This window comes from Paramormyrops kingsleyae, chromosome 19 (genome assembly GCF_048594095.1).
Source record: "Paramormyrops kingsleyae isolate MSU_618 chromosome 19, PKINGS_0.4, whole genome shotgun sequence".
Taxonomy (NCBI): Eukaryota; Metazoa; Chordata; class Actinopteri; order Osteoglossiformes; family Mormyridae; genus Paramormyrops; species Paramormyrops kingsleyae.
Window position 1 is genome coordinate 19,367,569 of NC_132815.1, and position 22,933 is coordinate 19,390,501.

A 22,933-nucleotide genomic window follows, 5' to 3' on the forward strand; every position below is an offset into this window, starting at 1 on the left:
AACGAGATCCGTTCCCTATGTCTGTCTTTAAGCAGGATTTGTAGGTACATTGGAACTGTAATAACAAAGTATATGATAATAATAATAATAATACAGTAATACAAGTAACTTCATATGATACTGTACTATATGTTGAGCTGTGGAATGGCTGAAGCTGTTCAATGTTTTCATGAGCTTCACAAAGTAGTGCACACTTTCATTTTTACTAAACGTTGTATTTAACTGATATTTTTAATGTAATAACCTTTATGGCAGTCCGTTCATGTGAGCTGTCCATAAGCTGGACGTTCTTATCCCAGGGACTGCCTGAAATTTAATATTTGGCACAATAGGTGACATTTGTACATCCATACATCCTTTAAATGCTTAGTGTGGTTTTGCCTGGGGGGGTTGTATGGGTACAAGGCTGGGGTACAGCCTGGATGGATTCCAACAGTAACAGTTATTCTGTCCTTTCCCTGTGTTATTCTACTTAGTTAGTCTTGTTCGTGGTTCTAAATTGCCCACATTTTTCATCAAAGATCTGTAATGCAATCAAAAAACTAAAAGTGCTGAAAGTCTCGTATTTTGTTTGGTTACTTATGGTTAAGGTTATGGCTGGGTAGGGGTTAAGGTCGTCATATTGTGATTAGAGTTTTCCCCAAAGAAATGAATGGAGAGTCCCCACAAAGATATAATTACAAACTTGTGTGTGTCTGTGTGTCTGTGTCTGTGTCTGTGTGTGTGCCTGGACGTCTGCCCCACACCGTAATCTTCCTGTAATCTTCCTCTAATCTTCCCCCCCGCCATTACGGTGTTCCTGACTGGATGAGCCATCATGGCAGGCAGTTAGATGGATGTTAATCTGGTATCCGTAGGGCTCCCCACATTCTGGACTTCAAAGCGCGGGTGGAATGAGGCGCTGCACGGCTGCCGGTGAACCCAGCAGCGCAGAGCATCTGTGCGGCGTGTTTCTGAGCTGCCGGGTGCTGTCATTAACAGCCTCGCGGCCCCTGCTCCCCCTCCCCTGTGGCAACAGAGCCCCTGACTCATTCCACCCCCCCCCCCACCCCGAACCTGCTTAAATCGAATTGATTCTTCAGAAGGCGCCGTGATGAGAGCTCCGCGTGAAATTCCTCAGGTCGCAAAGCTACTAATTGACTCCAGCGTATAATAACTGCTTCTTGATCTTTCCTTGCAGGTGGCGATTTTGGGGGTTTCTTTTCGCGGGAGGTGTCCCGGACCGCTGTCTGATAAAGCAGAATAGGCCTCTACCCCCACCCCACCCCACCCACCAACCCCATTACATCAGGCAGTCCTTTATCCTGCCTGCAAGACACAATGGCCAAATTATGCATTTCCCTGCACGATCTGGCATTCTGCCCCCCCCCCCCATCATTTTGGTTCTTGTTGAACCCATCTTGCCGAAAGCACCCCGTTGCTGGAATTTCTTGATGGCAGCATTTAAGCCCCCGATAGCATGAAGGCAGCATGCAGTTGCAGCCGTTTGCTTGAGGTGCGAGAGTGTCTGCACACGGCCGGCGTGGATTGGCCGTGCTGAGCCTGGCAGCCCCCCCCCCCCCCCCGGTGTTAAAACGAGCTCTGAGCTGCCCTGGCAGACGGGTGAGGAGGGGTCTCTGTTCTCTGAGGGATGGCGAGGCCTTGTTGCCGTGGCGATGGGCTGCTCTGGAGTGCCGCAACCACTTCCGCACCGTCCTTTAGGGGTGCAGAAAATGGCCGCAGCTTTCCAGGATAATTGCTCTGCATGGCTGATTTTGCATCCTGTGTTTTTTTGTTCCTGTGGCGTAAACATTTACTTAAGTTCCCATGGTTACCTGAAAAAGAAATGAGAGAAAAAGTAACGGCTGTATTGCGGGTAAAGAGCCCGGTGTGCCAGCACCGTGCCACCTGTAGTGCCAACCGGCCTGTAGCCGCAGGGTCTGCGCTTCCTCTGTCAACGGGCACGGTGGGCAGCCTGGCACACTTACCTCATCGGCCACCCTCTTCGTACCCACAGTGCGGTTTGGGGGTGGGGGTTATTTATGGCAGGGACATGCAGCCAGTGAGGCCTGCCCGCCTATGGAGCAGCACCACGCGTCCTTGTTCAATGACCTTCCGTAATAGGGGTGTCCTAATCTGCGTTTGGGGAGAGCTGGAATAGGACCAGCCACCCGACCCCCCCCCCCCCCCCTTCTCATTGCCTCCGGCATTGGAATTCAGGTTGAAGGGTAGTTTTTTGTATCTGCCTGTCACGATGGGGCCTGCCGCCAAGACTCTCGCAGTGCGTCTAACGTGCTTCCACTCTACTGCTGCCATAGTCATCGTTTTTTTCCCTTCGAAAGACGGACGCTTGTGCGGGGGGGGCGGAGGGCGCTGAGAGCCTCTCGTCTCTAGTCTTGTCTTTTCCAAGGACGCGTCCTGTGTCGTGACGGTCAAACACAGTTTCTGTCTGGCGGAGGCCGGTGTCCTCGCCAGGGCATGAGGCAAAGCTAGTCAGCGGTGAAGGGAAGGTAAATCTTAGCTATTAAACTATATAAGAAAACTTGTCGTATTTATTTTTATGTCCGTCGCTGTATTTGTTGGCAGACGACAAAGGCGCTGCTGCACCGCTGCTTCTCTGAGCAGGCTGAAAGGTGTCGGATTCGACCTGGCAGAGGCGCCTGTCTGTGGGGGGGGGGGTCCGGGATGAGCCCGCTTAACCTCACAGCAAGAGCAGCACAATTCAGCTGATCGCGGCGTTTAACACCAAACCACGGGCGATGGGAGAACAGGAAGCTCGCCAGCCTCGGGACCTCGGGCCAAGAGCAGGGATTGAGGCGCATGTGCTGAGTGATTTTACTGAGCAGCAGTTTGAGGGAGGGCTTAGCTGTCAGCACTGACCAGCGCTCACTACCGTTCGCTGCAAATTGCTTTTTATTCTTTCTGCATTGTTTACTTTTCTCTCTCTGTGTAAATTTGAGGTTTATAGTGAGCTTTTCTGCCCGGGTGCCTTCTGACAGTACACAGTACATACTGTCCCAGCGCCTACTGACGGTAGACAGTACATACTACCCAGGCGCCTGCTGATGGTAGACAGTACATACTACCCCGGCGCCTACTGACGGCAGACAATACATATTGCCCAGATGCCTGTTGATGGTAGACAGTACATATTGGCCAGATGCCTGCTGATGGTAGACAGTACATATTGGCCTGGTGCCCGCTGATGGTAGACAGTACATACAGCCCAGGTGCCTACTGACGGTAGACAGTACATACTGCCCCGGCGCCTACTGACGGTAGACAGTACATACAGCCCAGGTGCCTGCTGACGGTAGACAGTACATACTGCCCCGGCGCCTACTGACGGTAGACAGTACATACTGCCCAGGTGCCTGCTGACGGTAGACAGTACATATTGCCCAGATGCCTACTGACGGTAGACATTACATACTGCCCCAGATGCCTGCTGATGGTAGACAGCACATATTGCCCAGGCGCCTGCTGACGGTAGACAGTACATACTGCCCCGGTGCCTACTGACGGTAGACAGTACATACTGCCCCGGCGCCTGCTGATGGTAGACAGTACATACTGCCCCGGTGCCTACTGATGGTAGACAGTTCATACTGCCCAGGCGCCTGCTGATGGTAGACAGTACATACTGCCCCGGCGCCTACTGATGGTAGACAGTACATACTGCCCCAGCGCCTACTGATGGTAGACAGTACATACTGCCCCGGCGCCTACTGATGGTAGACAGTACATACTGCCCCGGCGCCTACTGATGGTAGACAGTACATACTGCCCCGGCGCCTACTGATGGTAGACAGTACATACTGCCCCGGCGCCTACTGATGGTAGACAGTACATACTGCCCCGGTGCCTACTGATGGTAGACAGTTCATACTGCCCCGGCGCCTACTGATGGTAGACAGTACATACTGCCCCGGCGCCTACTGATGGTAGACAGTTCATACTGCCCATGCGCCTGCTGGCAGTAGACAGTATTTACTGCCCCGGTGTACACTGACGGTAGACATTACATACTGCCCCGGTGCCTGCTGATGGTAGACAGTACATACTGCCCATGCGCCTGCTGGCAGTAGACAGTATTTACTGCCCCGGTGTACACTGACGGTAGACATTACATACTGCCCCGGTGCCTGCTGATGGTAGACAGTACATACTGTACTGCCCCGGTGCCTACTGATGGTAGACAGTTCATACTGCCCATGCGCCTGCTGGCAGTAGACAGTATTTACTGCCCCGGTGTACACTGACGGTAGACATTACATACTGCCCCGGTGCCTGCTGATGGTAGACAGTACATACTGTACTGCCCCGGCGCCTACTGATGGTAGACAGTACATACTGCCCCGGCGCCTACTGATGGTAGACAGTACATACTGCCCATGCGCCTGCTGGCGGTAGACAGTATTTACTGCCCCGGTGCCTACTGATGGTAGACAGTACATACTGCCCATGCGCCTGCTGGCGGTAGATTTCACCTTATTATCCATCTACAGTTGGTTATTAGAAATGGCTTTTATAGTTCAAAGTCAAATATCGGGAAGCTATTTCCTTTATTTCTTATGGGGAAAATTATAATTTGTTCCAGGTCCATCCAAGAAATCCCGATTAATCTCTCTAAAAGAACCGTAATTCTTAAAAGTACCTACTTCTGCATGATTTAAAAAAAAAAACACTTTAAGCACCTAATTATTGAATGTGGTTTTGTGTTTATATGCAGACATTTATAGTACCTCACATTGTTTTTTCACTCCCATTCCCAGATGTTAGGCTTAATTTGAGGTGTTTAGATGGGACTTTAAACAATGCGAGCTGCAATACCAGGGTACAGGTGCATTATTACATCTTTTATACTAACGTTATATGTATTTATTTTAGGATATTATTATGTATAATTTATATTTTATTCAGAGAGCCCATGGGAAACTATATCTACATTGTACATAATTTATAACTTTCTGTATTTTGCAAACCACAGTTTACACATTAAGCAATAATTTAAGGAATGTATAAATGCCTTTGTTTATTTTAGCATTTAATCACACAACTGAGCCGAACATGGGCCCTGAGCATCAGGACACATAGCACCTCCACCTGTAAATATTCACGGCAGTTCAATGCTTTAGCAAAGACATGGTACAGTGTGGAGTGGATTTCAGTGTTACGACTTACGGAATAGTGCAGAATATCTGCGTACATATGAATGAGTCAGTGTGCTATTTACGGTTTTCCTTGAAACGCCGAACTGCTTGATAAAACTTAGTTTATATGTAGGGTGCATCTTTAATCGCGGCACCCGATTTAGCCGTTGCGACCGCACACCCACCCCCACCAATTTGGAGGGGGCAGGAGCGGGTGTGTGTGCGTGCAGTGTTTGGCGGCCACTCGCGTGACTCACTGCTGTACGTAACAGCTGGTGGGCGAGCACTTCTGCTGGGAACGTGAGGCAGAGACAGACGCCTTCCTCTCCGTAAAACAGCCAGTGACGCGAGGCCTTTGAAGCGGTGCGGAGCTGCAAGCCGCCGCATCCTGCCTGCCCGCATCATTTGCGGCACAGCATCAGAATCTGCTGCGTCGCTCGTTTCCCAGGCCGTTGGAGGGGGCTTTTGGCGTCCCGCCGTGTTCGCGCTCTTATGCTCTGCTCGTAAGCCGGCGTATTCCTCTATCGCATTTGGATTGGAAATGACAGAAAGACGCGTCCTGAAATAAACACGACTGGAAGCTCTGAGAATAAAGGGGAAAAAAAGCACTAAGATATGGATTGAAAATGAGACAAACACTGAACAATACATGGGACATTGAAGGCCAAGAATGTATGATGTGTAGGTCTTCAGCTGCTCCATCCATCCGTCCGTCTCCTACTAGAGGGTGACAGTGAGCCTGCAGCTTATCCCAGGGGGCCAAGGATACCCCGCCTAGGGTGGCACGCTTCAGGCGTTCCCTGGCAGTGCCTTCTGGCCTGTTGGTACACTGTGCCCTATGTCATTCTTTGCTAAGGCATATGTTTGTGTGCTCTGTTTGTAATGATGAACGACCATTGAGGATCGATGCGTGATACCGCCCTTCTCGACACAGGGATCACGCATTAGCCACATTCCTCTTACACGGGGAGCCTTAATTTCCTTGTCAAATGTGTCTATCCCCCTGGGTGTCTGCGACATGCCAGCATTCTGATGGCGTTTTGATAGACAAGGCGTCTCAGCGCCAGTGACACGCGGAGTTTGTTTCTGATGGCATGAAAAATGTGTTACAACATGGGAAGTGTTTGTTAGATGATTTGCAATTTAATCTGTTTCATTTATACATCAAATCTAATTCCGGTTCACTTTATTCTCATACTTAAGGCGGTGATCTTGTGGGCTCCAAAATACTATAATTTAATGTCATTAATTCAGTTTAAAATGAATTCAAATTGATGTCATAATCACTCATAATTTATAGATACTTCAGAGATATCTAACACTGTGTTGTGGGAGACGATAGACAGTGAGCCCTTGAATCTGATATGAAGGTCTTCCAGCCTCTCCTTTTCATCTTCCAGTCTAGTGCAGGGTTGTTAGGCCATGAAGTTTATCGCTGGTAGAATTAGGCAGAAGCCAGTCCATTATAGGGCAAAGCAGCATACTGGAGATGAAATTTGCTTTTTTTAAAAATGAAATGCTGGCTGGAGATGATCATATTTCAGCTGATTTTGAAGGTATGGCCTGGAGCTCTGGGTTCCCCTTCCAGAGCCTTCCACGATGCTGAGGCGGCTGCTGTGGAAGCCAGAGTCAGAATGAGGATGCACAAGATCTGCCATCATTGCAGTGGAACATGTTCTGGAAGAATAGCTTGGCATCAAGGCAGTTGTGCAGGCATGCCTGCCACTGTGGTATTCCTGTGGTATCTCTTTAAATTAGTTAGTAAAAATGTGAGTGCATTTTTGTATGAACAGAGATTCCACACTCTGTGCCTGGGAACTAATGAGTCAGTGAGGCATTGTTTTGAGCTCTTGGTGTGTCCGTCGCTTTAAAATCTGATCAAGGTAGAGACCGTGGTTAAGAGTCCAAGAGGCCTGGCTTAACTGAAGGCCGGGTCATTTAAAGCAGCTCTGGCCTGCCGTGTCGCATGTAAGGCCTCCTCACACACAGCCTAGGAAGGAGGAGGTCGGCTTTAAACACCAGTGAAGAGAAGCCTCTGAGGTATTTAAAAGTGCGATCGATGTGCCATGCAATAACAGAGGAGCAAATGCAGTAATCTTTTTTTTCCCTACACACAGCAGCCTAAGGAAATCTGCGAGTCACCGCCTGCTCTCTCTTCTGTTTTTGTTTTGTCTTTTTGCCTGGCTTCTCCAGTAATTAAATTTGAGCACAACGTTACTCATGGAAACACCTGTCCTGTGCTTCCTGTAACAAACATCCGCCTGATTCCTGAAATAAGGATGGGATGAGCATGTCCAGTTGGGGCTTGAGATCAGCGATGTCGTGAGGCTGCGATGTTCAGTGTGAGGTTCGACTCCCATATGCAGGTGAGGTCACTTAACTTATTCGGGCCAAATCCTGTAGGGGGCAGGTTTTTACTCCTGGTTAATCTCCCAGTGCCTAGTGTGAATGGCAGCTTTGCAGGTCGTTTGCAGTGCAGGGTATCGATGGCGTTACATTCCATACAGTTCCCTGCAGTGCACTGTACCCTCCCCAAACACAGTTAAGGGATTTTGTGACAGCATTATAAGTACGGACTAATGCGAAAAGCTCAAAAGCGGAAATGATAGCAAGGAAAACTGCACCCAAAAAGGCTTAGGCTGGGAAAAACAAGAAGTCCAGGGCCGGTTGGCAGTCCAGTCCTGCTGGGTTTGCTCTCTTCATACAATTCAGAGAGGTGTGTCTAAGTATTATGTGGGGGAAAAAAATTGCAGTTGAGCTTGTGGACAGCCTCCGGTTAGGTCAGGAAGTCGACTGGCCGGCTTCCCACTTCTCGTTTATGTATTAAGGCAGGCTGACCCATGACCCCATAGACGTTTAACACGCCTCGCGGTACGAGCGATCCCGCTGGGCACATCCAGCAAAGTCCACTTGAGCCTCTGTGGCCACAAGGATACGTGGCAACTTCCAATGTCCCACTTCTTATCGGTCAAGATCTGAGCCAACGATTTCTCAGGGACGGGATATATCGCCTCGTACTCAACAAGCCTGATACAATTACTCATATCGAAAACAAAATCTCCCGGCCTTCGATGTCTCCTGGGGTGGGGGTAAGCTTTGGTTGGGGGGCTGGTCTAATCCCGCCGCTAAGCAGGACGGGTGCAGACATCCAGATGAGCGATAAAAGCGGCCCATGTGTGAACCTGTTGGCATGACAGTCTCCTGAGCCGCGGGCACAGCTGGAACGTGGCGCCGCACACTGGACCCCGTGAGGGGCGGAGCCTAAGTCCCCATAGCTCTCTAATGAGACGAGGAAGCAGAGATGGGGGCCTGATTCCTTGCTATGTTTTTTTCTGTCAAGTTTATCAACAGGAGCCACCCCTCGCCCCGCTGCTGAGGTTATTGATGTTTCGTAATTTTCTTGACATACCTTTGTGTGCAGAGTGATGTAGACATCTTAAAATGCTTCATATCTTAATTCTCCCAAACATTTCAGGGTGATTTCCTCTCTTAAGTCTTAAACTCTAAACGTCCCAGTTAGAAACACTTCAGTCAGGATGGTGAGCTGAACCACGTCACGCAGCAGTGGTGGAAAGAACAGGGTTTTATTTGGGGTATTGCTGAAGACGAAGTTAATGGAAACGGCAGGGCAAGCAAAAATGGGTAGAGGTTCTGACATGAGTCAGGTTTAATACAGGAATGGCCATCACTGTCTGGGTTGGATTACCTGGGAGATACTGCAGAAGTAACAGGTGACAGAAGTTTGGCATATTCTTCCTGATCACATGATCCTGCCCCACAAAGGCCACACCTACTTGAGTATAATGTTATTTAAAGCACTCTTATTTAGAAAAGTCCCTCTTTCCTCAGTTTATGGGTGTTTTTGTATCAAACTCTTTCTTAGAAGAGCAAAACATCTCTTTCGGAAATTTCTGAAATTTGTTTCTCATAATTTGACCATACTAATCTTTACTTCTGTGTTTTTTTGGTCATACACCTCCTCAGAACTTCACCATTTCTCAAAACTCTAGATTGGTTGGACCCCATTGTTTTGTCGTTCATATAATTATGGCCTGTGATGTTAATTAGCAGAACATGGATTGCTATTTGCAAATATGGCAGGGCTCACCATTGCTAGATCTTGCTGCCTTTTCCTGGTGGTAGGGACACTTGTTCTACCTGCCATCCCATCATGCCATGTTTACGGAGGCTTTGTGCCATGTGAAAGGGGCACAACAAGCCACCGATCACCACAAGGGCAGCTATAACCTCCTACCCTTTAGTGTTCTGACATCTAGAGGTAGTTCCTGTGTTCAGTCCTGCCTCTCCTGCATATTTTTCGTTTATGGCTCATAGTCAGCATTTGTCTCTGTGGTTTTGTGTCCCCCGCTCATGTGTATCAGTCTCAGCAGGGCTGCTGACCTGAATAACTGAATAACCCTTAAACTGGTTGTATGATCAGCAGTTTCTTGCTACAGGATGTGTGTTCGGGACATGCTGTGGCCTGCTTGCCTCACCATCGGCCGTGGGGAATTTAACACTAAATCACGAGGTTTCAATTAGCCAATGTGCACAGATTGCGAACCAAAACAACAGTAAACAGCAAATAAGAGTATCTCTTCTATAAAATCCCCCTCTTCCGTAGCCTCATTCCCTTAATTAAGGAGCCCCATAGAATCCTTTATCTGCTGAGATGTAGCTGGGCCAGAGTGGATCTGATTGGTCCGGCTGCCTGCCTATCATCCTCCTCTAGGCATGTGGCGCCCTGTAGTTGGCTGCACCTCTTGTTGCGTGGTAGCCACATACCTGGCCTTAAAGGGCCCCCGGCATCAACAGAGGTGCTGCTCTGTCAAAGCGGTATGCGGGGTACGGCAAGGGGTTGCCATGACGATGACTGGTGTGATGGATGGCTGCCATCCAAGCAGCCTGCTTCTGAGGGCGTTTTGGTAGGTAGCGCGGTCGATATCCCTCCATGGCTAAGCGTGTCCTCAGAAAAATCGTACCCTAGGCATCCGGGCCACTTCTGGTCGCCGTTCGTGGTGAACAAACAAGCAGGGAATCATGGGGAATTTTGGCCTTCCTTTCCTTACGAGGTGTGCTGCACAGGGCCTTTATTTACTGATGGGGTGGTATATCACTATACCAAACCCCCCCCCCCCGAAAAAAGAACCCCCTTCACACGGCACTGCCACGCCTTCAAAGAGAAGCATATCTGTCCCCCACAGGCCATGCCCGGGCAGATCAAAGGCTCTGCAGCTGCATGTCGATTAACCCTGCTCCTCGGTCCCCCCTACTCAGTGCTCACTACCCCGCTGTCTTTGAAGAGGCCAGCGCAGAACCCCCCCCCGCCCCACTCACCGCTAAGCCCACATTATTGTTTCCAGCTTCCAGCTGCTCTTTGGAATACAAAATTAAACAATGCTAAACTGCATTTGGACAATGTACATTCTGATTTCTCTGGAAATATACAATATTCAGCCCTGGAATAGATTAAGAGACCTCTCTATATTTTTTTTAAATCTGCATTTTTAAATCCTGGTTTAATCCTGGTTTTCCTGGCAGAAGGCTATGCTGTGAGGCAGGCTGCTTCCAGGCTCAAAATGTCTAAGGCGGCAGTACACAAGAACCAGGTGAAGCAGGAGACACTGGGAACGACCTGAAACCAGGCAGACAGAGGGCAGAAGCAACTTTCTAGTGCCAGAGATAACCATCAACTTATCTAGCAGTGCCTCATATATTGGAGGATGACCTCAAGTGACCTTCAAAAGGAAAAGGGAAACATTAAGTGGTGTGAAGTGCACTTATAGGACAATTCATATCAGGCTCCTAGAAGCAGGACTGAAGACCCAAAAAGCAAGGAAGAAGCCCTTCATGAATGACAAACAGGGAAGAACCAGGCTGGGGATGGAAAAATATGTATATTTTACTCAGGCACATATGCATAAATTGAAAAATAAGTGAAACTGGAAAATTTGCTGTGGTCTCTTAATTTTTTCCAGAGCTGTATATGAGATTAAAATAAATGTTGCGTAGCTCTTCTTGTGTGAACTTGACTACCTATTTCAGGCCCAGCAATAAATGTACTCTTTCTTTCTCAAAATGAAACACTGTAAAACAGGCTTTGTTTCTCACAACTCGAGGAGCACTTCAAGTATCTGCCATAATGTAATTCCAGCTTTATGGGCTCTGGGAATCGTGGGATTGATCTAGCATGTCCTCGGAGTGGCACGCGGAGTTAGCCCTCAGTATGCCCTCACGCAGAGCTCGTCTCCTCATCCGCTTACCCTTATCCGAAGTGGCTCTCTCTCTCTGTCTTCTGCAAATGGGTCTACGTGACTTTCTGAAGGACACCTCATTGCCAGGCCAGCTCTCCAACCCTCACCCCACTGAGCTCCTCTGTACCAGTGTCACTCCTGATGGTGTTTTTAAGGACCTTGGCCGACATGGGATCCAAACCCATGCCTCATACAGTGTGTGACTACTGATCAGTGTTATGCTTACGTTTAGTAGTTTGACAGTGAGGATCAGGAATTGAGGGTCAAACAGGTGAAATGGCTATTAAAGCACTGCAAAGGCCACCCCCCCACAAATTCAAGCCATCGCAAATACATCTCAGATCCCGGTCGGGTCTGAAACTGGGGCTTTGATAGTATTAGAGAAGCCCGACCTGTTTATCAATCAGCTGGGAGTTCAGTGTTTATGGGATTGGATTTCTGACACAGGAGGTTTCAGGATCAAGTCCTTGGTCTGAGAGCATCCTGGCTTCTAGCTAGACGGTTACATTTGCTCTTGTGTCACTCAGTATTCAGCATTTTTTTTGCAGTCTGAAGATATAACTGCTACCTGGCAAAACAAATTCGCACTAATGGTGAAATCGTCGTGATTGTGAAAGGCGGTGTTTTTGGTGTTGCGTTTTTCTCTAAGAACTGTTGTTATGCACTGCCATGTGCTTCCATCAAGAAACCCCAGCTCTTAGTCTTGATAGTCAACCCACGTGGAAGGAAAGCACACGCTCGTGTTGCCATACTGTACCTCTTCCCTACCACTAGGACGCATCAATTTGTGGTTTCTCAACCCTGCCATTAACTCTGCAAGCTCTTCAGAGATCCCTCAGTGCTCGCATCTTAACCTCCAATAAAGCCATTCCATTGAGGTCATTTCATACAGGTTTTCACTGGAGTGTCAAATTAGCTTGAGTTCCAATGTGAGTTGCCCTTCTCTCCTTTTCCCAAAACACAATTGAACTGATTTTTCTCTTGGAATGAATTTTTTTTTTTGCTGTCCATTGGACCATTACTGAGTGCAATTTAACCACATCAGTTTTAATTCAAGTTTGTCATTGAACATGTTGTAAATATCTGCATGATTATAGCTTTTTCTTCCTTATGTTAATGGATATTGAATTAGCATTAACAAAATTATTTCAGCAATATACATTATCTGTTCATTTAGATTCATAGTGACCAAATGTCATGTTAAGGCTTTTAGGCTAAGCTACAGGTTTTGCACGAAAAGATACCATTGATTGATTGTGTGCTTAGTGTTTTTGAATCATGCCTTTCGGTATTAAAATGAATTGAAAAAACGTCATAAATCCTCATAAAAAAAGTGGCTAAACGTGTTTTAAACAATGTCTAAATGGGAAGTGTTTCTGTTGCGACTGACGACTGTCTTAAGCTGTTTCTTAAACTTTAAAGGCGGCAGCGACACTGAGCGCTCTCAAACAGCTAGTAAGAAAATCACTTTCAAAAAAACCCGCCCAGAAGAGTGGCTACAGGAGAAAGGTAACCACCGTTAAACTTCTAAACTACTATTTTTACCTTTTCTTTGCTTATTTTTAACTGTCTTAACTCAAAAAAAAGCAAAAACAATTTTAAAATGACTTAACCCAGCAAATCAAACTGAAGATTCTTTGTGTTCGCAGTTTCGTCTTGGATCCACGTTTTTTGTTTGACTTTTATGTTTTGATTGTCTGTTGCTCTCTTTAGTAGGAAGCACTGGTGCATAATCCCCCCCGCCCCCCCATCTGTTTTAACGTGAAATGCATGAGCGGGTATTTCGTATAAATGTCCTCTGTAGCATGACTAAACCTGTCTCTGTTAACTCTCTTCATAAACCCAAAAGCCACAAAACGTAATTGTTTAGTCCCTGATTCATTTGTATGTTTCTTGTAAAACTGCCTCATATTTATTATTTATTACCTGACGGGGGTGGATCGAGGGTCCTCCGTATTTCAAGTAAGACATAATCTCATTATAAAATGCATTTAAATATCATAACATGTAACCAGTGATGTGTATTTCCTAAATACACAGCTGGAGCTCCAGCACTGGGGCCTGTCACATCTACACGCTGTTCGCCTGGTCTGGCGCGGCTCATAATACCCATAAAGGCACAGAAGCACTCAGTGGCTGCTCAGCTCTGCATGGCCTCACTGTGTTTTGGCATATATGCATGTGTTTAAATGAGTTATTAGGAATTTCTGAACCAGTCCTGCCGGTTATTTTAAATAACTAATAAAGGCAAGAATAAAAGAGAAAAAACATGCTTTTTGTGACTGACCTAAAACCACTTGTACTATAACCTATTATTAAAAAGTCTTTTTTCCTCCAGAACACTTGCCATAACATTTCATCTGTGAAGCCCCAAAATAATTTCAGTCCTACATTTGAGCTGTGTTGATTTTTTTTTCTTTTAACTGAGCCAAATGTATCATTTTAATGGGGGGGGGGAAATTTCAGACGTGACCTTTCCTTTGTTTCTGCGAATCCCTTTTGCGGACACGATCATAATTAAAAAGAAAGACCTCATAAGCTGTGACCTGTCCCACCCTGGGGTCTGCAGGCACCTCCTGATGAGAATCATCCATTACGGCTCGTATAAGGGCAGCTTTATTGCGGCCCGCAGGCCCCCCATCTAACGTATTGAATCATTAAACCTCAAATCACGGACACTTTGCTTGTGAATAGTTGAAGGTCCCATTAGGGGCAAAATGTAACCTGTAGGTGCACCTGTCAATTAAAACGGCAATAAATCTCACAGTCTTGATAAAAAGGGCTTGATTTATATGTTGAAATAATAGGCACACCTGATCTGAGCGCCACCCCCAGAGACAGCTACCCAAGGGCCAGTTGAGTTCTTTATTTCTGCTCTCCACCCCCCCCGCCCCCCACACACCCATCTAGGCCGGCAGCTGACCATCTTCAACACCCAGGCGACCATCACGATAGGCGGCACGGACCGTAGGCGGCCTTACCAGGGCCAGCTGACGGGCTTGTATTACAACGGGCTGAAGGTTCTGACCATGGCGGCCGAGCGCAACGGCAACATCCGCACCAACGGCAGCGTGCGCCTGGTGGGCGAGGTGCCCTCCGTGCTGGGCGCTGCCACCACCACCGCGTTGCCGCCGGAGATGTCCACCACCTTCATCGAGACTACCACCACACTGTCCACCACCACCACCCGCAAGCAACGCAGCTCACCCACCATCCAGGTACTGGCGCTGGGAATGCTGGGAAAGCCCAGGGAGGGGGGGGGCTGCTAGATCCTGTCACAAACTATCTGTGAGAACAGCGCCTGAAATCCCAGGATGGGCTCCGTCGTCACCCTCTGCAGCTCTGAGCCCGTCCCGAGCGACATCACTTAAATAAAATATCCGCCAGTGTGAACGTCAGTTCTTCGGGCACCTCGGAGGAGCGGCAGAGAGAGACAGAGGTTGTGAGCCAGGAGATGGTGCCTTACCAGCCCAGCGTAAAGCCCACTGCATCCTGCCCTACATTCAGAGGGCTTCATTAGTCTGCGACTTTACCTTCCACATCTCCCGTCGCCTCCATGTTGCCGGCGGCGCTTTCGTAAATAAGTGCCTAACCCACGCCGTCCCGGCGCTGGCGCCGTCTGTTTGCCGCTCTGCAGTGTGCAAGGCGGACATGTCCACTTGCGTGTTGTGCAGCTCTGGTGAAGTCAGACACTGTGCGTCGCCCGTGTGATGCTCTCATCCTACAGCTGTGGCTCCACGTCCAGCTTTCTTGTCCACATTTTCCTGCTAAATTACATTTTTTTCATTGCCTGGGAAGGTGAGACTGCAGTAGATGCCCCACATTTTATCTTTCTGCTGTTAATATGGCACCTTCGCCTCAACTCAATAATGGCATCAGATACATCGATAAAGATCGACCAGCATACATCTCTCAGTCTCTCTGTCCCTTTATTTCCCTTTATTCATTCACTGTTGCTGTGATTTGCTCTCACACTAATGTGTAACATCAGTCTGACACCAGCGTTCAGTTTTCCTCATCTTCCACGCGTGCCTGCTGGTTTCGGACGAGCCCTGGGTCGGTTCTGGCTCCTCATACGAGCAGCTACGCTCTTGACAGTAAAACCGAGTGCTTTCCAAATACACATTGACGGTGAGCCAATAAATGTCAGCGCCACGGCGAAATATGATTACAGTGCCCGTTGGTTTTTTCTTATTTTCTTTCTGTGGATGCTGAAGAACAAATGGACCTGGCGTGTGTAATATTAAAGTCATAACTCAGGTCTGGGCGGCGCCTCCGCTCTGACACCGTTTGGACTCTCTGCTGATCTCCTGACGCGTCGCCATGTGGCCCGCCGGCGCCTGTCGCCCTGCGGGGACGCCCCCCCCCCCGAGCGTGACGGATGAGCTCCCACCGCAGTCTTTGTTTTTCCTAATGCGATCCCGCGATTTCCGATGGCCGCGCCGCATTCCGGGAGCAGTGTCTGCCCGTCCTGAGCTGAGAGATAACTGCCTTTTTTTTTGGTGTCAGTTTGGAATAACCGGTGTGTCAACAGTCTCAAGATTTGGGGCGGGGGCTGAGTCTGCAGTTCAGGTGCCGCGACCACATTCAGGATTGGAATTTAGATGCGTGGCTGATGTTAAGGCGTCTGGGTCACGCACCAGGATTAGGGCGGACATCCGGATGCTCTTTCTTTCACAGACCCGCAGACTGAAACTGAAATTGTGCTGCTGGGGATTTTATTTATTTTTTAAACAGCAATCGGTACGGATGTCTTATGGGCTTCCGGGCCCTAACATTCCTCTCCCTTTTAATCCTAAACCCTTTTCCTAAAGTTAAAGCCTCTTTCTTCCTGGAGCCCGGGATTTATTACGTATCCCTCCTGGGTTTATCGCTTCCCAGAGTTCCATCCGGAAGCCCTTATTTCACTCTTATCAACTCGTGCCGGTTATTCAAAAGGAGCGGAACGGCAAAAAAAATGCGGGTGGGAGAAAGGCCCGGTGACCCGCAGGTGGTGCAGAGCGCGATGGTGTCACCATGGTTACCATGGTTACGTGGCATTTCCGGCGGGGCCCCTGAATATGTTACGCGCCATGCTGCTATATGGCCGCAGAACAGAAGGGAGGAACCGGCCTGTTGTTTTATGAATAACAGCTCCAGGGTATGCGCAGGAAGCTCCCAGCGTCCAGCGAGGTCGACCCAGCACCGCACGCTCACACAGCGCAGGTCTTCAGTACCCCTGGGGTGTCTCCGGCCCGGTACAGCAGGGGGTAGCCACAGTTAGCCGCTCGTCAGCCAGGGCTAAATCAGCGGTCGCCCACAGAGGAGCCCGACGCCTCACTGAGATTAACTTTATTCACGTGTTCCCGGGTTGGGGAATGAAAGCCACCAGAGATGCCAGAAAACAGTCATATTAGCCGAGTGCTGAAAAACAGTCCCCATCTGCATCTCTGCATGTGGGAACGTGTCTCTCACAGCCAGTGCCGCTGCCCGCATGCAGCGCCGCCGACCCTGAGGTGTCGTGTACGACACTCTTCCCCTGCCGATGTTGCAGGTTCACATCCTCGATTAGCCGCACTGGCACCTCGTAGTGACGATGAGCCGGGCGCTCTGTGGCTGGATGAGTGGCACTGATTTCCAGAGGAGATACTGGCTCTCAGAGCCTCCGTGTTTTACCAGCACACGCTTTTCAAGTGTCATCAGATTACTGAGGACGATAAGGCCCGTCTCCGGGGTGTGACAATTAATTAGAGTAATCTTCAAGCTTGTCCTACTTCTCTCCTGTGTGTTTCCCACGTTCCCTAAATGTTGCTGCTTCTCTGTCCATATGTTGCTGCTAAAAATGGCAAAAAAATTCCCATTTTAAATTGGAAATGATGTTTTAAATCAAATGTCTCGGAGTCTTGGATTTCTCTCCTGCTTTTAGGTTGTATAGAATGACCCCCAGGCTGCGTAATGAAATATACCTCAGCACATCACGCTGAAAATCCGTAGAGGATCAAGAGATGCTTCCTACCACACATGGCAACAGTCTCTCCATGTTGGGTTCTTTGATCATGGTTATAAACAAAGCTTGAATTACTCAAGTGCTCTATTCCTGCATTGCCGCTGCTCCCTAGGTCGCTTCCTAGAACTGCCGTCATCGTTTCACCTGCCTAATAGCTAAATTAAATACCATGCCTCTCAGCGCAGTGACTAATCCTCCGCTTCCGTCTTATTATTTCGGCTAAGAGTTTGAGTCCAGCTGCTGTCACACGCATCCATGCGGCTGTTTGGGCCAAGAGGACCACTACATGATTGCCATCATTATTTAATTAAAGAATGAGGGATATGAGCAGACAGGTGAAGCTTTATTTAAACACGTGCATTTGCTGTAAGGACAGTGACCATGTTGTCTGGCCCCCCATCCTGTTTTTCAGGGGGGGGCTGTCTGATTGGACAGGAGCACACACAGGCAGCTGTGACGCAGTCAGGCAGAAGCCGCGGCGACATCCTAATTGGGTCCTATTGGGTGTGCATCTCGGCGAGCCATCGGCCGTGTTCATCTTCCCTACTTAATCGTTATCTGTCCCCGAGGATCATGGGAGGAACGATTCGATCTATTTCAGCCTGCCCCTTAGGCCTCGGTGTCACTTTGGTCATTTTGGCTTGGTTTGGCAGCAAAGTTCACTGCTGGATCTCATTGGTTAGGAGCAGGAGGAGGAAGAGAGGGACATTGAACAGTCATTGGGTAAGAACACAAAAGAAGCTTAGCTGTCTGTAAATCAAAATTTGTGATCTCTTATAAAGCATTTCTGACTGATGTGGTCTCTACTGTAAGGGTCCGTTTCCATTTTTTACTGAACAAGTAACAAAATTGCTATGTAATATGGAATGATTACGGTCCTCAAATGGGGGCTGATTTAACTGGATTGCAGCATCATCGGTGACCAGTGAAGCAGAGTAAGGCAGCTGGACAGAAGCTGCACCAGTGATGCGGATGGATTATTTTGCTGTCACAACTCTATGCAAACGGGGACTCTCGAAGAGAATCATGTTTGGCAAGTGAGGAGCATCAGAGGATGCAGTCCTCCCCTGTCGCGGAGAGTTCAGGTGCAAGGGTCAGGAAAAGGGGTTTATGCTTTAGTAATAAGGGACCATGTTTGTGACACTGAGCTTTAGGTTAATTGGGTTCAGTCAACACCATTTCCAGTCAGACCACGTTCTCATATGAAGGCAGCTTAGTGGCAGCTGTATGTTATAGGCCATTTGGTCACATGGCATGTGAAATACACATGCAGCACACGTGTGGCATTTCAGATTGTAGAATGTTTTCCGTCCAAGAAGGGTGGAGCTCCTAGTCACGCAAGAGTGGACCACATTTTGAATCATATCAAAATTTTCTTACCATACCCAGCTACTGTGTTGTTTACTGGCTACCTGGGAGCGGCGGGGAACGCAGGAAGCTGGTCGGGGCCGAGCCGTGGGTAGCGGGAAGCTGATGCCAGCGAGGTTTTGTAAACAGTGCATCTCTGCCTTTCGTATTCATAACGTTATCGGCTCTGTGATACTTTACGGTGTCTTACACGAACGGAGAAAACGCCCTGAGCAAACGGTGTGAGCGTGCAGTGTTGGGGCGGACAGCCTCCACATGGCAGGGTTCGGCGTCAGCTAGATGTTTACTCTTGGGGAGAACGGGCGTCTTGAACAGCCACACCGGAGCCCGCAGAACAAATGCAAATGCTGCACTGCAGGTGCACAGAAAAAAAACTTTCCAGAATCAATATGCAAACGCGTGATAAATTTTAAATTTGAGGCGTCAAATTATTTCCAATCTGAATACACCCCCCCGCCCAATCATTTCGGCTTGCCCGCTGATGCGTTCTGTTGCGGTTTAGGCCTCCCGTCATCACCTCTGGTAGTAACGCTTCTTGAAGGGCTGAAAAACTGCAGATCCACAGGTTTCACGCTCACATCAGCGGGGTCCAGGGTAAGGGCAGACTTCTCCTTTAGTGCTCACGTGAAATCAGATGAGCAGCAGAAACAGCAGGACTAGAGCATCCTTCCTCGCTCTATCATGTGCAGCAACTCGAAAATATAATAAAAGTTAAATGAACCGGTGAGAGAGACTGGCCTATCTCTGAACGTCAAAGATTCTCGTGTGCTAAGTAAGTGTAATAATTGATGCCCGAGTGAGGTGAGGCCAGTCAGCTGCTCTAATCCTTGGTTAATGCAGTTATGTGCTAAAGAGTCCTTCAGAGGCAGAGCCGTCTGTCTCTCAGCCGCGCTTCATCCTCAGAAGTGAGCTAGAGGTGTGATGGATTCGCTGCATCGCTGTGATCTTCTGGGGACCGTCATCCTGGAGATCACAGTCCTCCTGTTTTGCGGCGGGTTGACCGGCCCCCCCGCGGACCCCAGTGATGAATGTCGCAGGATTCGGGGGTTCATTTTAGCGGAGGACATTGGGGACAGGAAAATCCCAGTATGTGTTTGAAGCTCACAGCCCTCAGCAACCCTCAAAGGAGCCTAATTACAAGAGCAATTAAGTTGATTCATATCCTTAGTATACATCCGTTATAAGATGTAAAGGCAGTATAATTTCATGGCTCTATTAAAAGACAATTGTGCATCGGAAGCGGGAATTGTATGTAAAAGGTAACATGGTTTTGACGACGTACTTTTGTTTATTTTTGCACAAATTGGGAAAAGCACTTTGAATGTGGCCCTCTGTGGTTTGGTGATCTTCTTTATGCTCTCCTGTTCAGAAGCTAATGGGGTCATCAAAAAGAACGCTGTCTTAATGTTCCCACAGCAAAGGGCAGCAACACCAAAAGACAGTCACCGCATGGAGTGCGGATTGCATCGCTAGTAATGGCTGCAGACCAGGCAGAACCCGTGAGTTGGGAGGGAGCAAAAACATGGATCATTCGGGGGGGCCCTGAGGGCCGGGTGCAGAAACACTGTTTCACTGGTGAGGCTCTTGTGAGTTGATACTAGGTAAACTGGCATCACCATCACAAAGCAGAAACGCGCACAGCACCCTACCCTGACTGTGCTTTTACGTGAGGGTACTCTGTTGGCTCTGCAGTACTGAAACCCCATGCAATCTGTATGTCATGGATACACCGTCATACATGCAGAATCTGTAACTAAGAATGAAATATCCCCAAAGTATTGTGCTTGGACAATGAGATGGCATTTCATCTCCTTTAGTTATGTTCATACATATAATATCCCAGGCTCAACATATTCCTGATCTTCCACAGACCTTTCTATTTGCAGTGCTAATATTAGGTCTTCTAAACCAGATCAAGATTCCGGTTTTTCCCTACAGCTACCAAACAATGCACTTGTGCCGATGTTCTTAGTTCCGGTGGGATTATTGTGCAGCCATGGTGCAAAATCCCACCAATCCCCACAAGGCTGAGGAATAACCTGCAGAGTTAATGGCGCGGCTGCAGTCGGAAAGACCCTCAGCACAAAGGGTGTCCGGGCATTTCCGGCAAACATCCAGGGCCGCCAGTGACTCGCGATTGCAATATGAATCGTTGAGGAAGTGAAGCACAGTGCGTGGTCCAGATACATTTCTAATAGTCCTGACAGGAGTATAACATTTGGCCCAGTACTGAAGACCTTTAGAAATGCCACTCTTGATACTGTAGCATCTTATTAAACATGGATAAAGCGAATAGACTGTACCTGCACTAGTCTTCTGATGGAGAGATTACAGGTCAGCTTTTGGTATTGATGGGCATCCAGGAGCTATGAAGTTAGGGAAATGCAGGGTGGTCAGGGAGCGCTGTACTTAAGGAGATACAGGGCAGACAGGGGGCTCGGGAGTTAAGGAGATGCAGGACAGGTAGTTAAGGAGATGCAGGGCAGCCAGGGGGCGCAGTAACTAAGGACATGCAGGGCAGGTATTTAAAAAAGATATTGACAGACAGGTATTGAAAGAGGATGATTGCAGGAGAAATGCTGCATGAGGGCTGTGCGGTGGTCTTCCTGCCAAAGGAGACACAGAATAATGCTGCATGAGGGCTGTGCGGTGGTCTTCCTGCCAAAGGAGACACAGAATAATGCAGCATGAGGGCTGTGCGGTGGTCTTCCTGCCAAAGGAGACACAGAATAATGCTGCATGAGGGCTGTGTGGTGGTCTTCCTGCCAAATGAGACACAGAATAATGCTGCATGAGGGCTGTGCGGTGGTCTTCCTGCCAAATGAGACACAGAATAATGCTGCATGAGGGCTGTGCGGTGGTCTTCCTGCCAAAGGAGACACATAATAATGCTGCATGAGGGCTGTGCGGTGGTCTTCCTGCCAAAGGAGACACATAATAATGCTGCATGAGGGCTGTGCGGTGGTCTTCCTGCCAAAGGAGAGAGAATGATGCTGCATGAGGGCTGTGCGGTGGTCTTCCTGCCAAATGAGACACAGAATAATGCTGCATGAGGGCTGTGCGGTGGTCTTCCTGCCAAATGAGACACAGAATAATGCTGCATGAGGGCTGTGTGGTGGTCTTCCTGCCAAAGGAGACACAGAATAATGCTGCATGAGGGCTGTACGGTGGTCTTCCTGCCAAAGAAGACACAGAATAATGCTGCATGAGGGCTGTGCGGTGGTCTTCCTGCCAAATGAGACACAGAATAATGCTGCATGAGGGCTGTGCGGTGGTCTTCCTGCCAAAGGAGACACAGAATAAGCTTCCTTTCATGGCAAAACTGAAAAAGCAGCAGCAGGCCTGCTCTCCCTCACAGCAAATGGACCTAAAAGTACTTTTATGTTTGGGGTTTGCACTCAGAGAGATGGGAGCGTCTGTGAAACGATCAACGTGTAAAAATGTATAAAAGTGGAAGAGCTCATGAGCTGGGACTGGGCTGAGGTTCACACTCCTAGGGCGGCATGCTGATGCCACTCATCTCCCAGTCTGGGGGGATCCTGTCATGGATTCTGACCTTAAGCCCTGTGCTTCCTGTGACAGATCCCCACCCCCCCGCCCCGCACCAGAAGATGGATGGAAAGTAGTTTCCAGTCACATAATGTGACTTCATTTTAACTAGATAAAGAAGAAAAGTATAAACCATGTATTTCTGTGTGAATGAAATCGTATGTCATTAGATAATCAGTAGTCTGATGTTAAGTGAGGATTCCTTAACATTTAAATTTTTCTTGCTTAATACACCCTGATTTTAAGATGTCAGTTATGGAAGGAAAAAAGCGATTCAGCGCCGAGTGTGGCTTGATAGAGCGGTCCGAGGGTTTTATTTCTGCATATTGAAATGATGAATAGGGACTCGGGGACATTGCAGGCCTGTCATTTCACCAGGTTCCGCTGAAATAGTCCCACCTGTTATCACAGGCAGTACTTGCTTTCGTGAGAATAATCTTCAGCAAGGACATTAGGCGAATGGCGGCCTAGAAGGAGCACAGCAGCTGAATCCGGGGGGAAGTGCAAAGAGCTGCAGGGGAGGTGGGGGTGCGGTGCCTGTGTGGGGGAGGTATGGGGGGGGGGGGGGGGCAGGATGGTGTGTACAGATGTGCACTCGCAATGAGGGTGAGCGTGTTGGGGGGGGGCTTTCACGGGTGGGTGGG

General features: G+C 48.5%; 1 protein-coding gene across 8 annotated transcripts in view; it reads left to right on the top strand.

Moving 5' to 3' along the window:
- Positions 1-22,933, top strand: part of LOC111841770 (neurexin-3a-like) — a 288,495-nt gene that overhangs the window by 236,381 nt on the left and 29,181 nt on the right. For all 8 annotated transcript variants that reach the window (XM_072702664.1, XM_023807747.2, XM_023807754.2 and 5 more), the window contains 2 exons: positions 12,809-12,895; positions 14,297-14,604. In XM_072702664.1, coding sequence (XP_072558765.1) covers positions 12,809-12,895; positions 14,297-14,604 — 395 coding nt within the window. The remainder of the gene's footprint in view (positions 1-12,808; positions 12,896-14,296; positions 14,605-22,933) is intronic.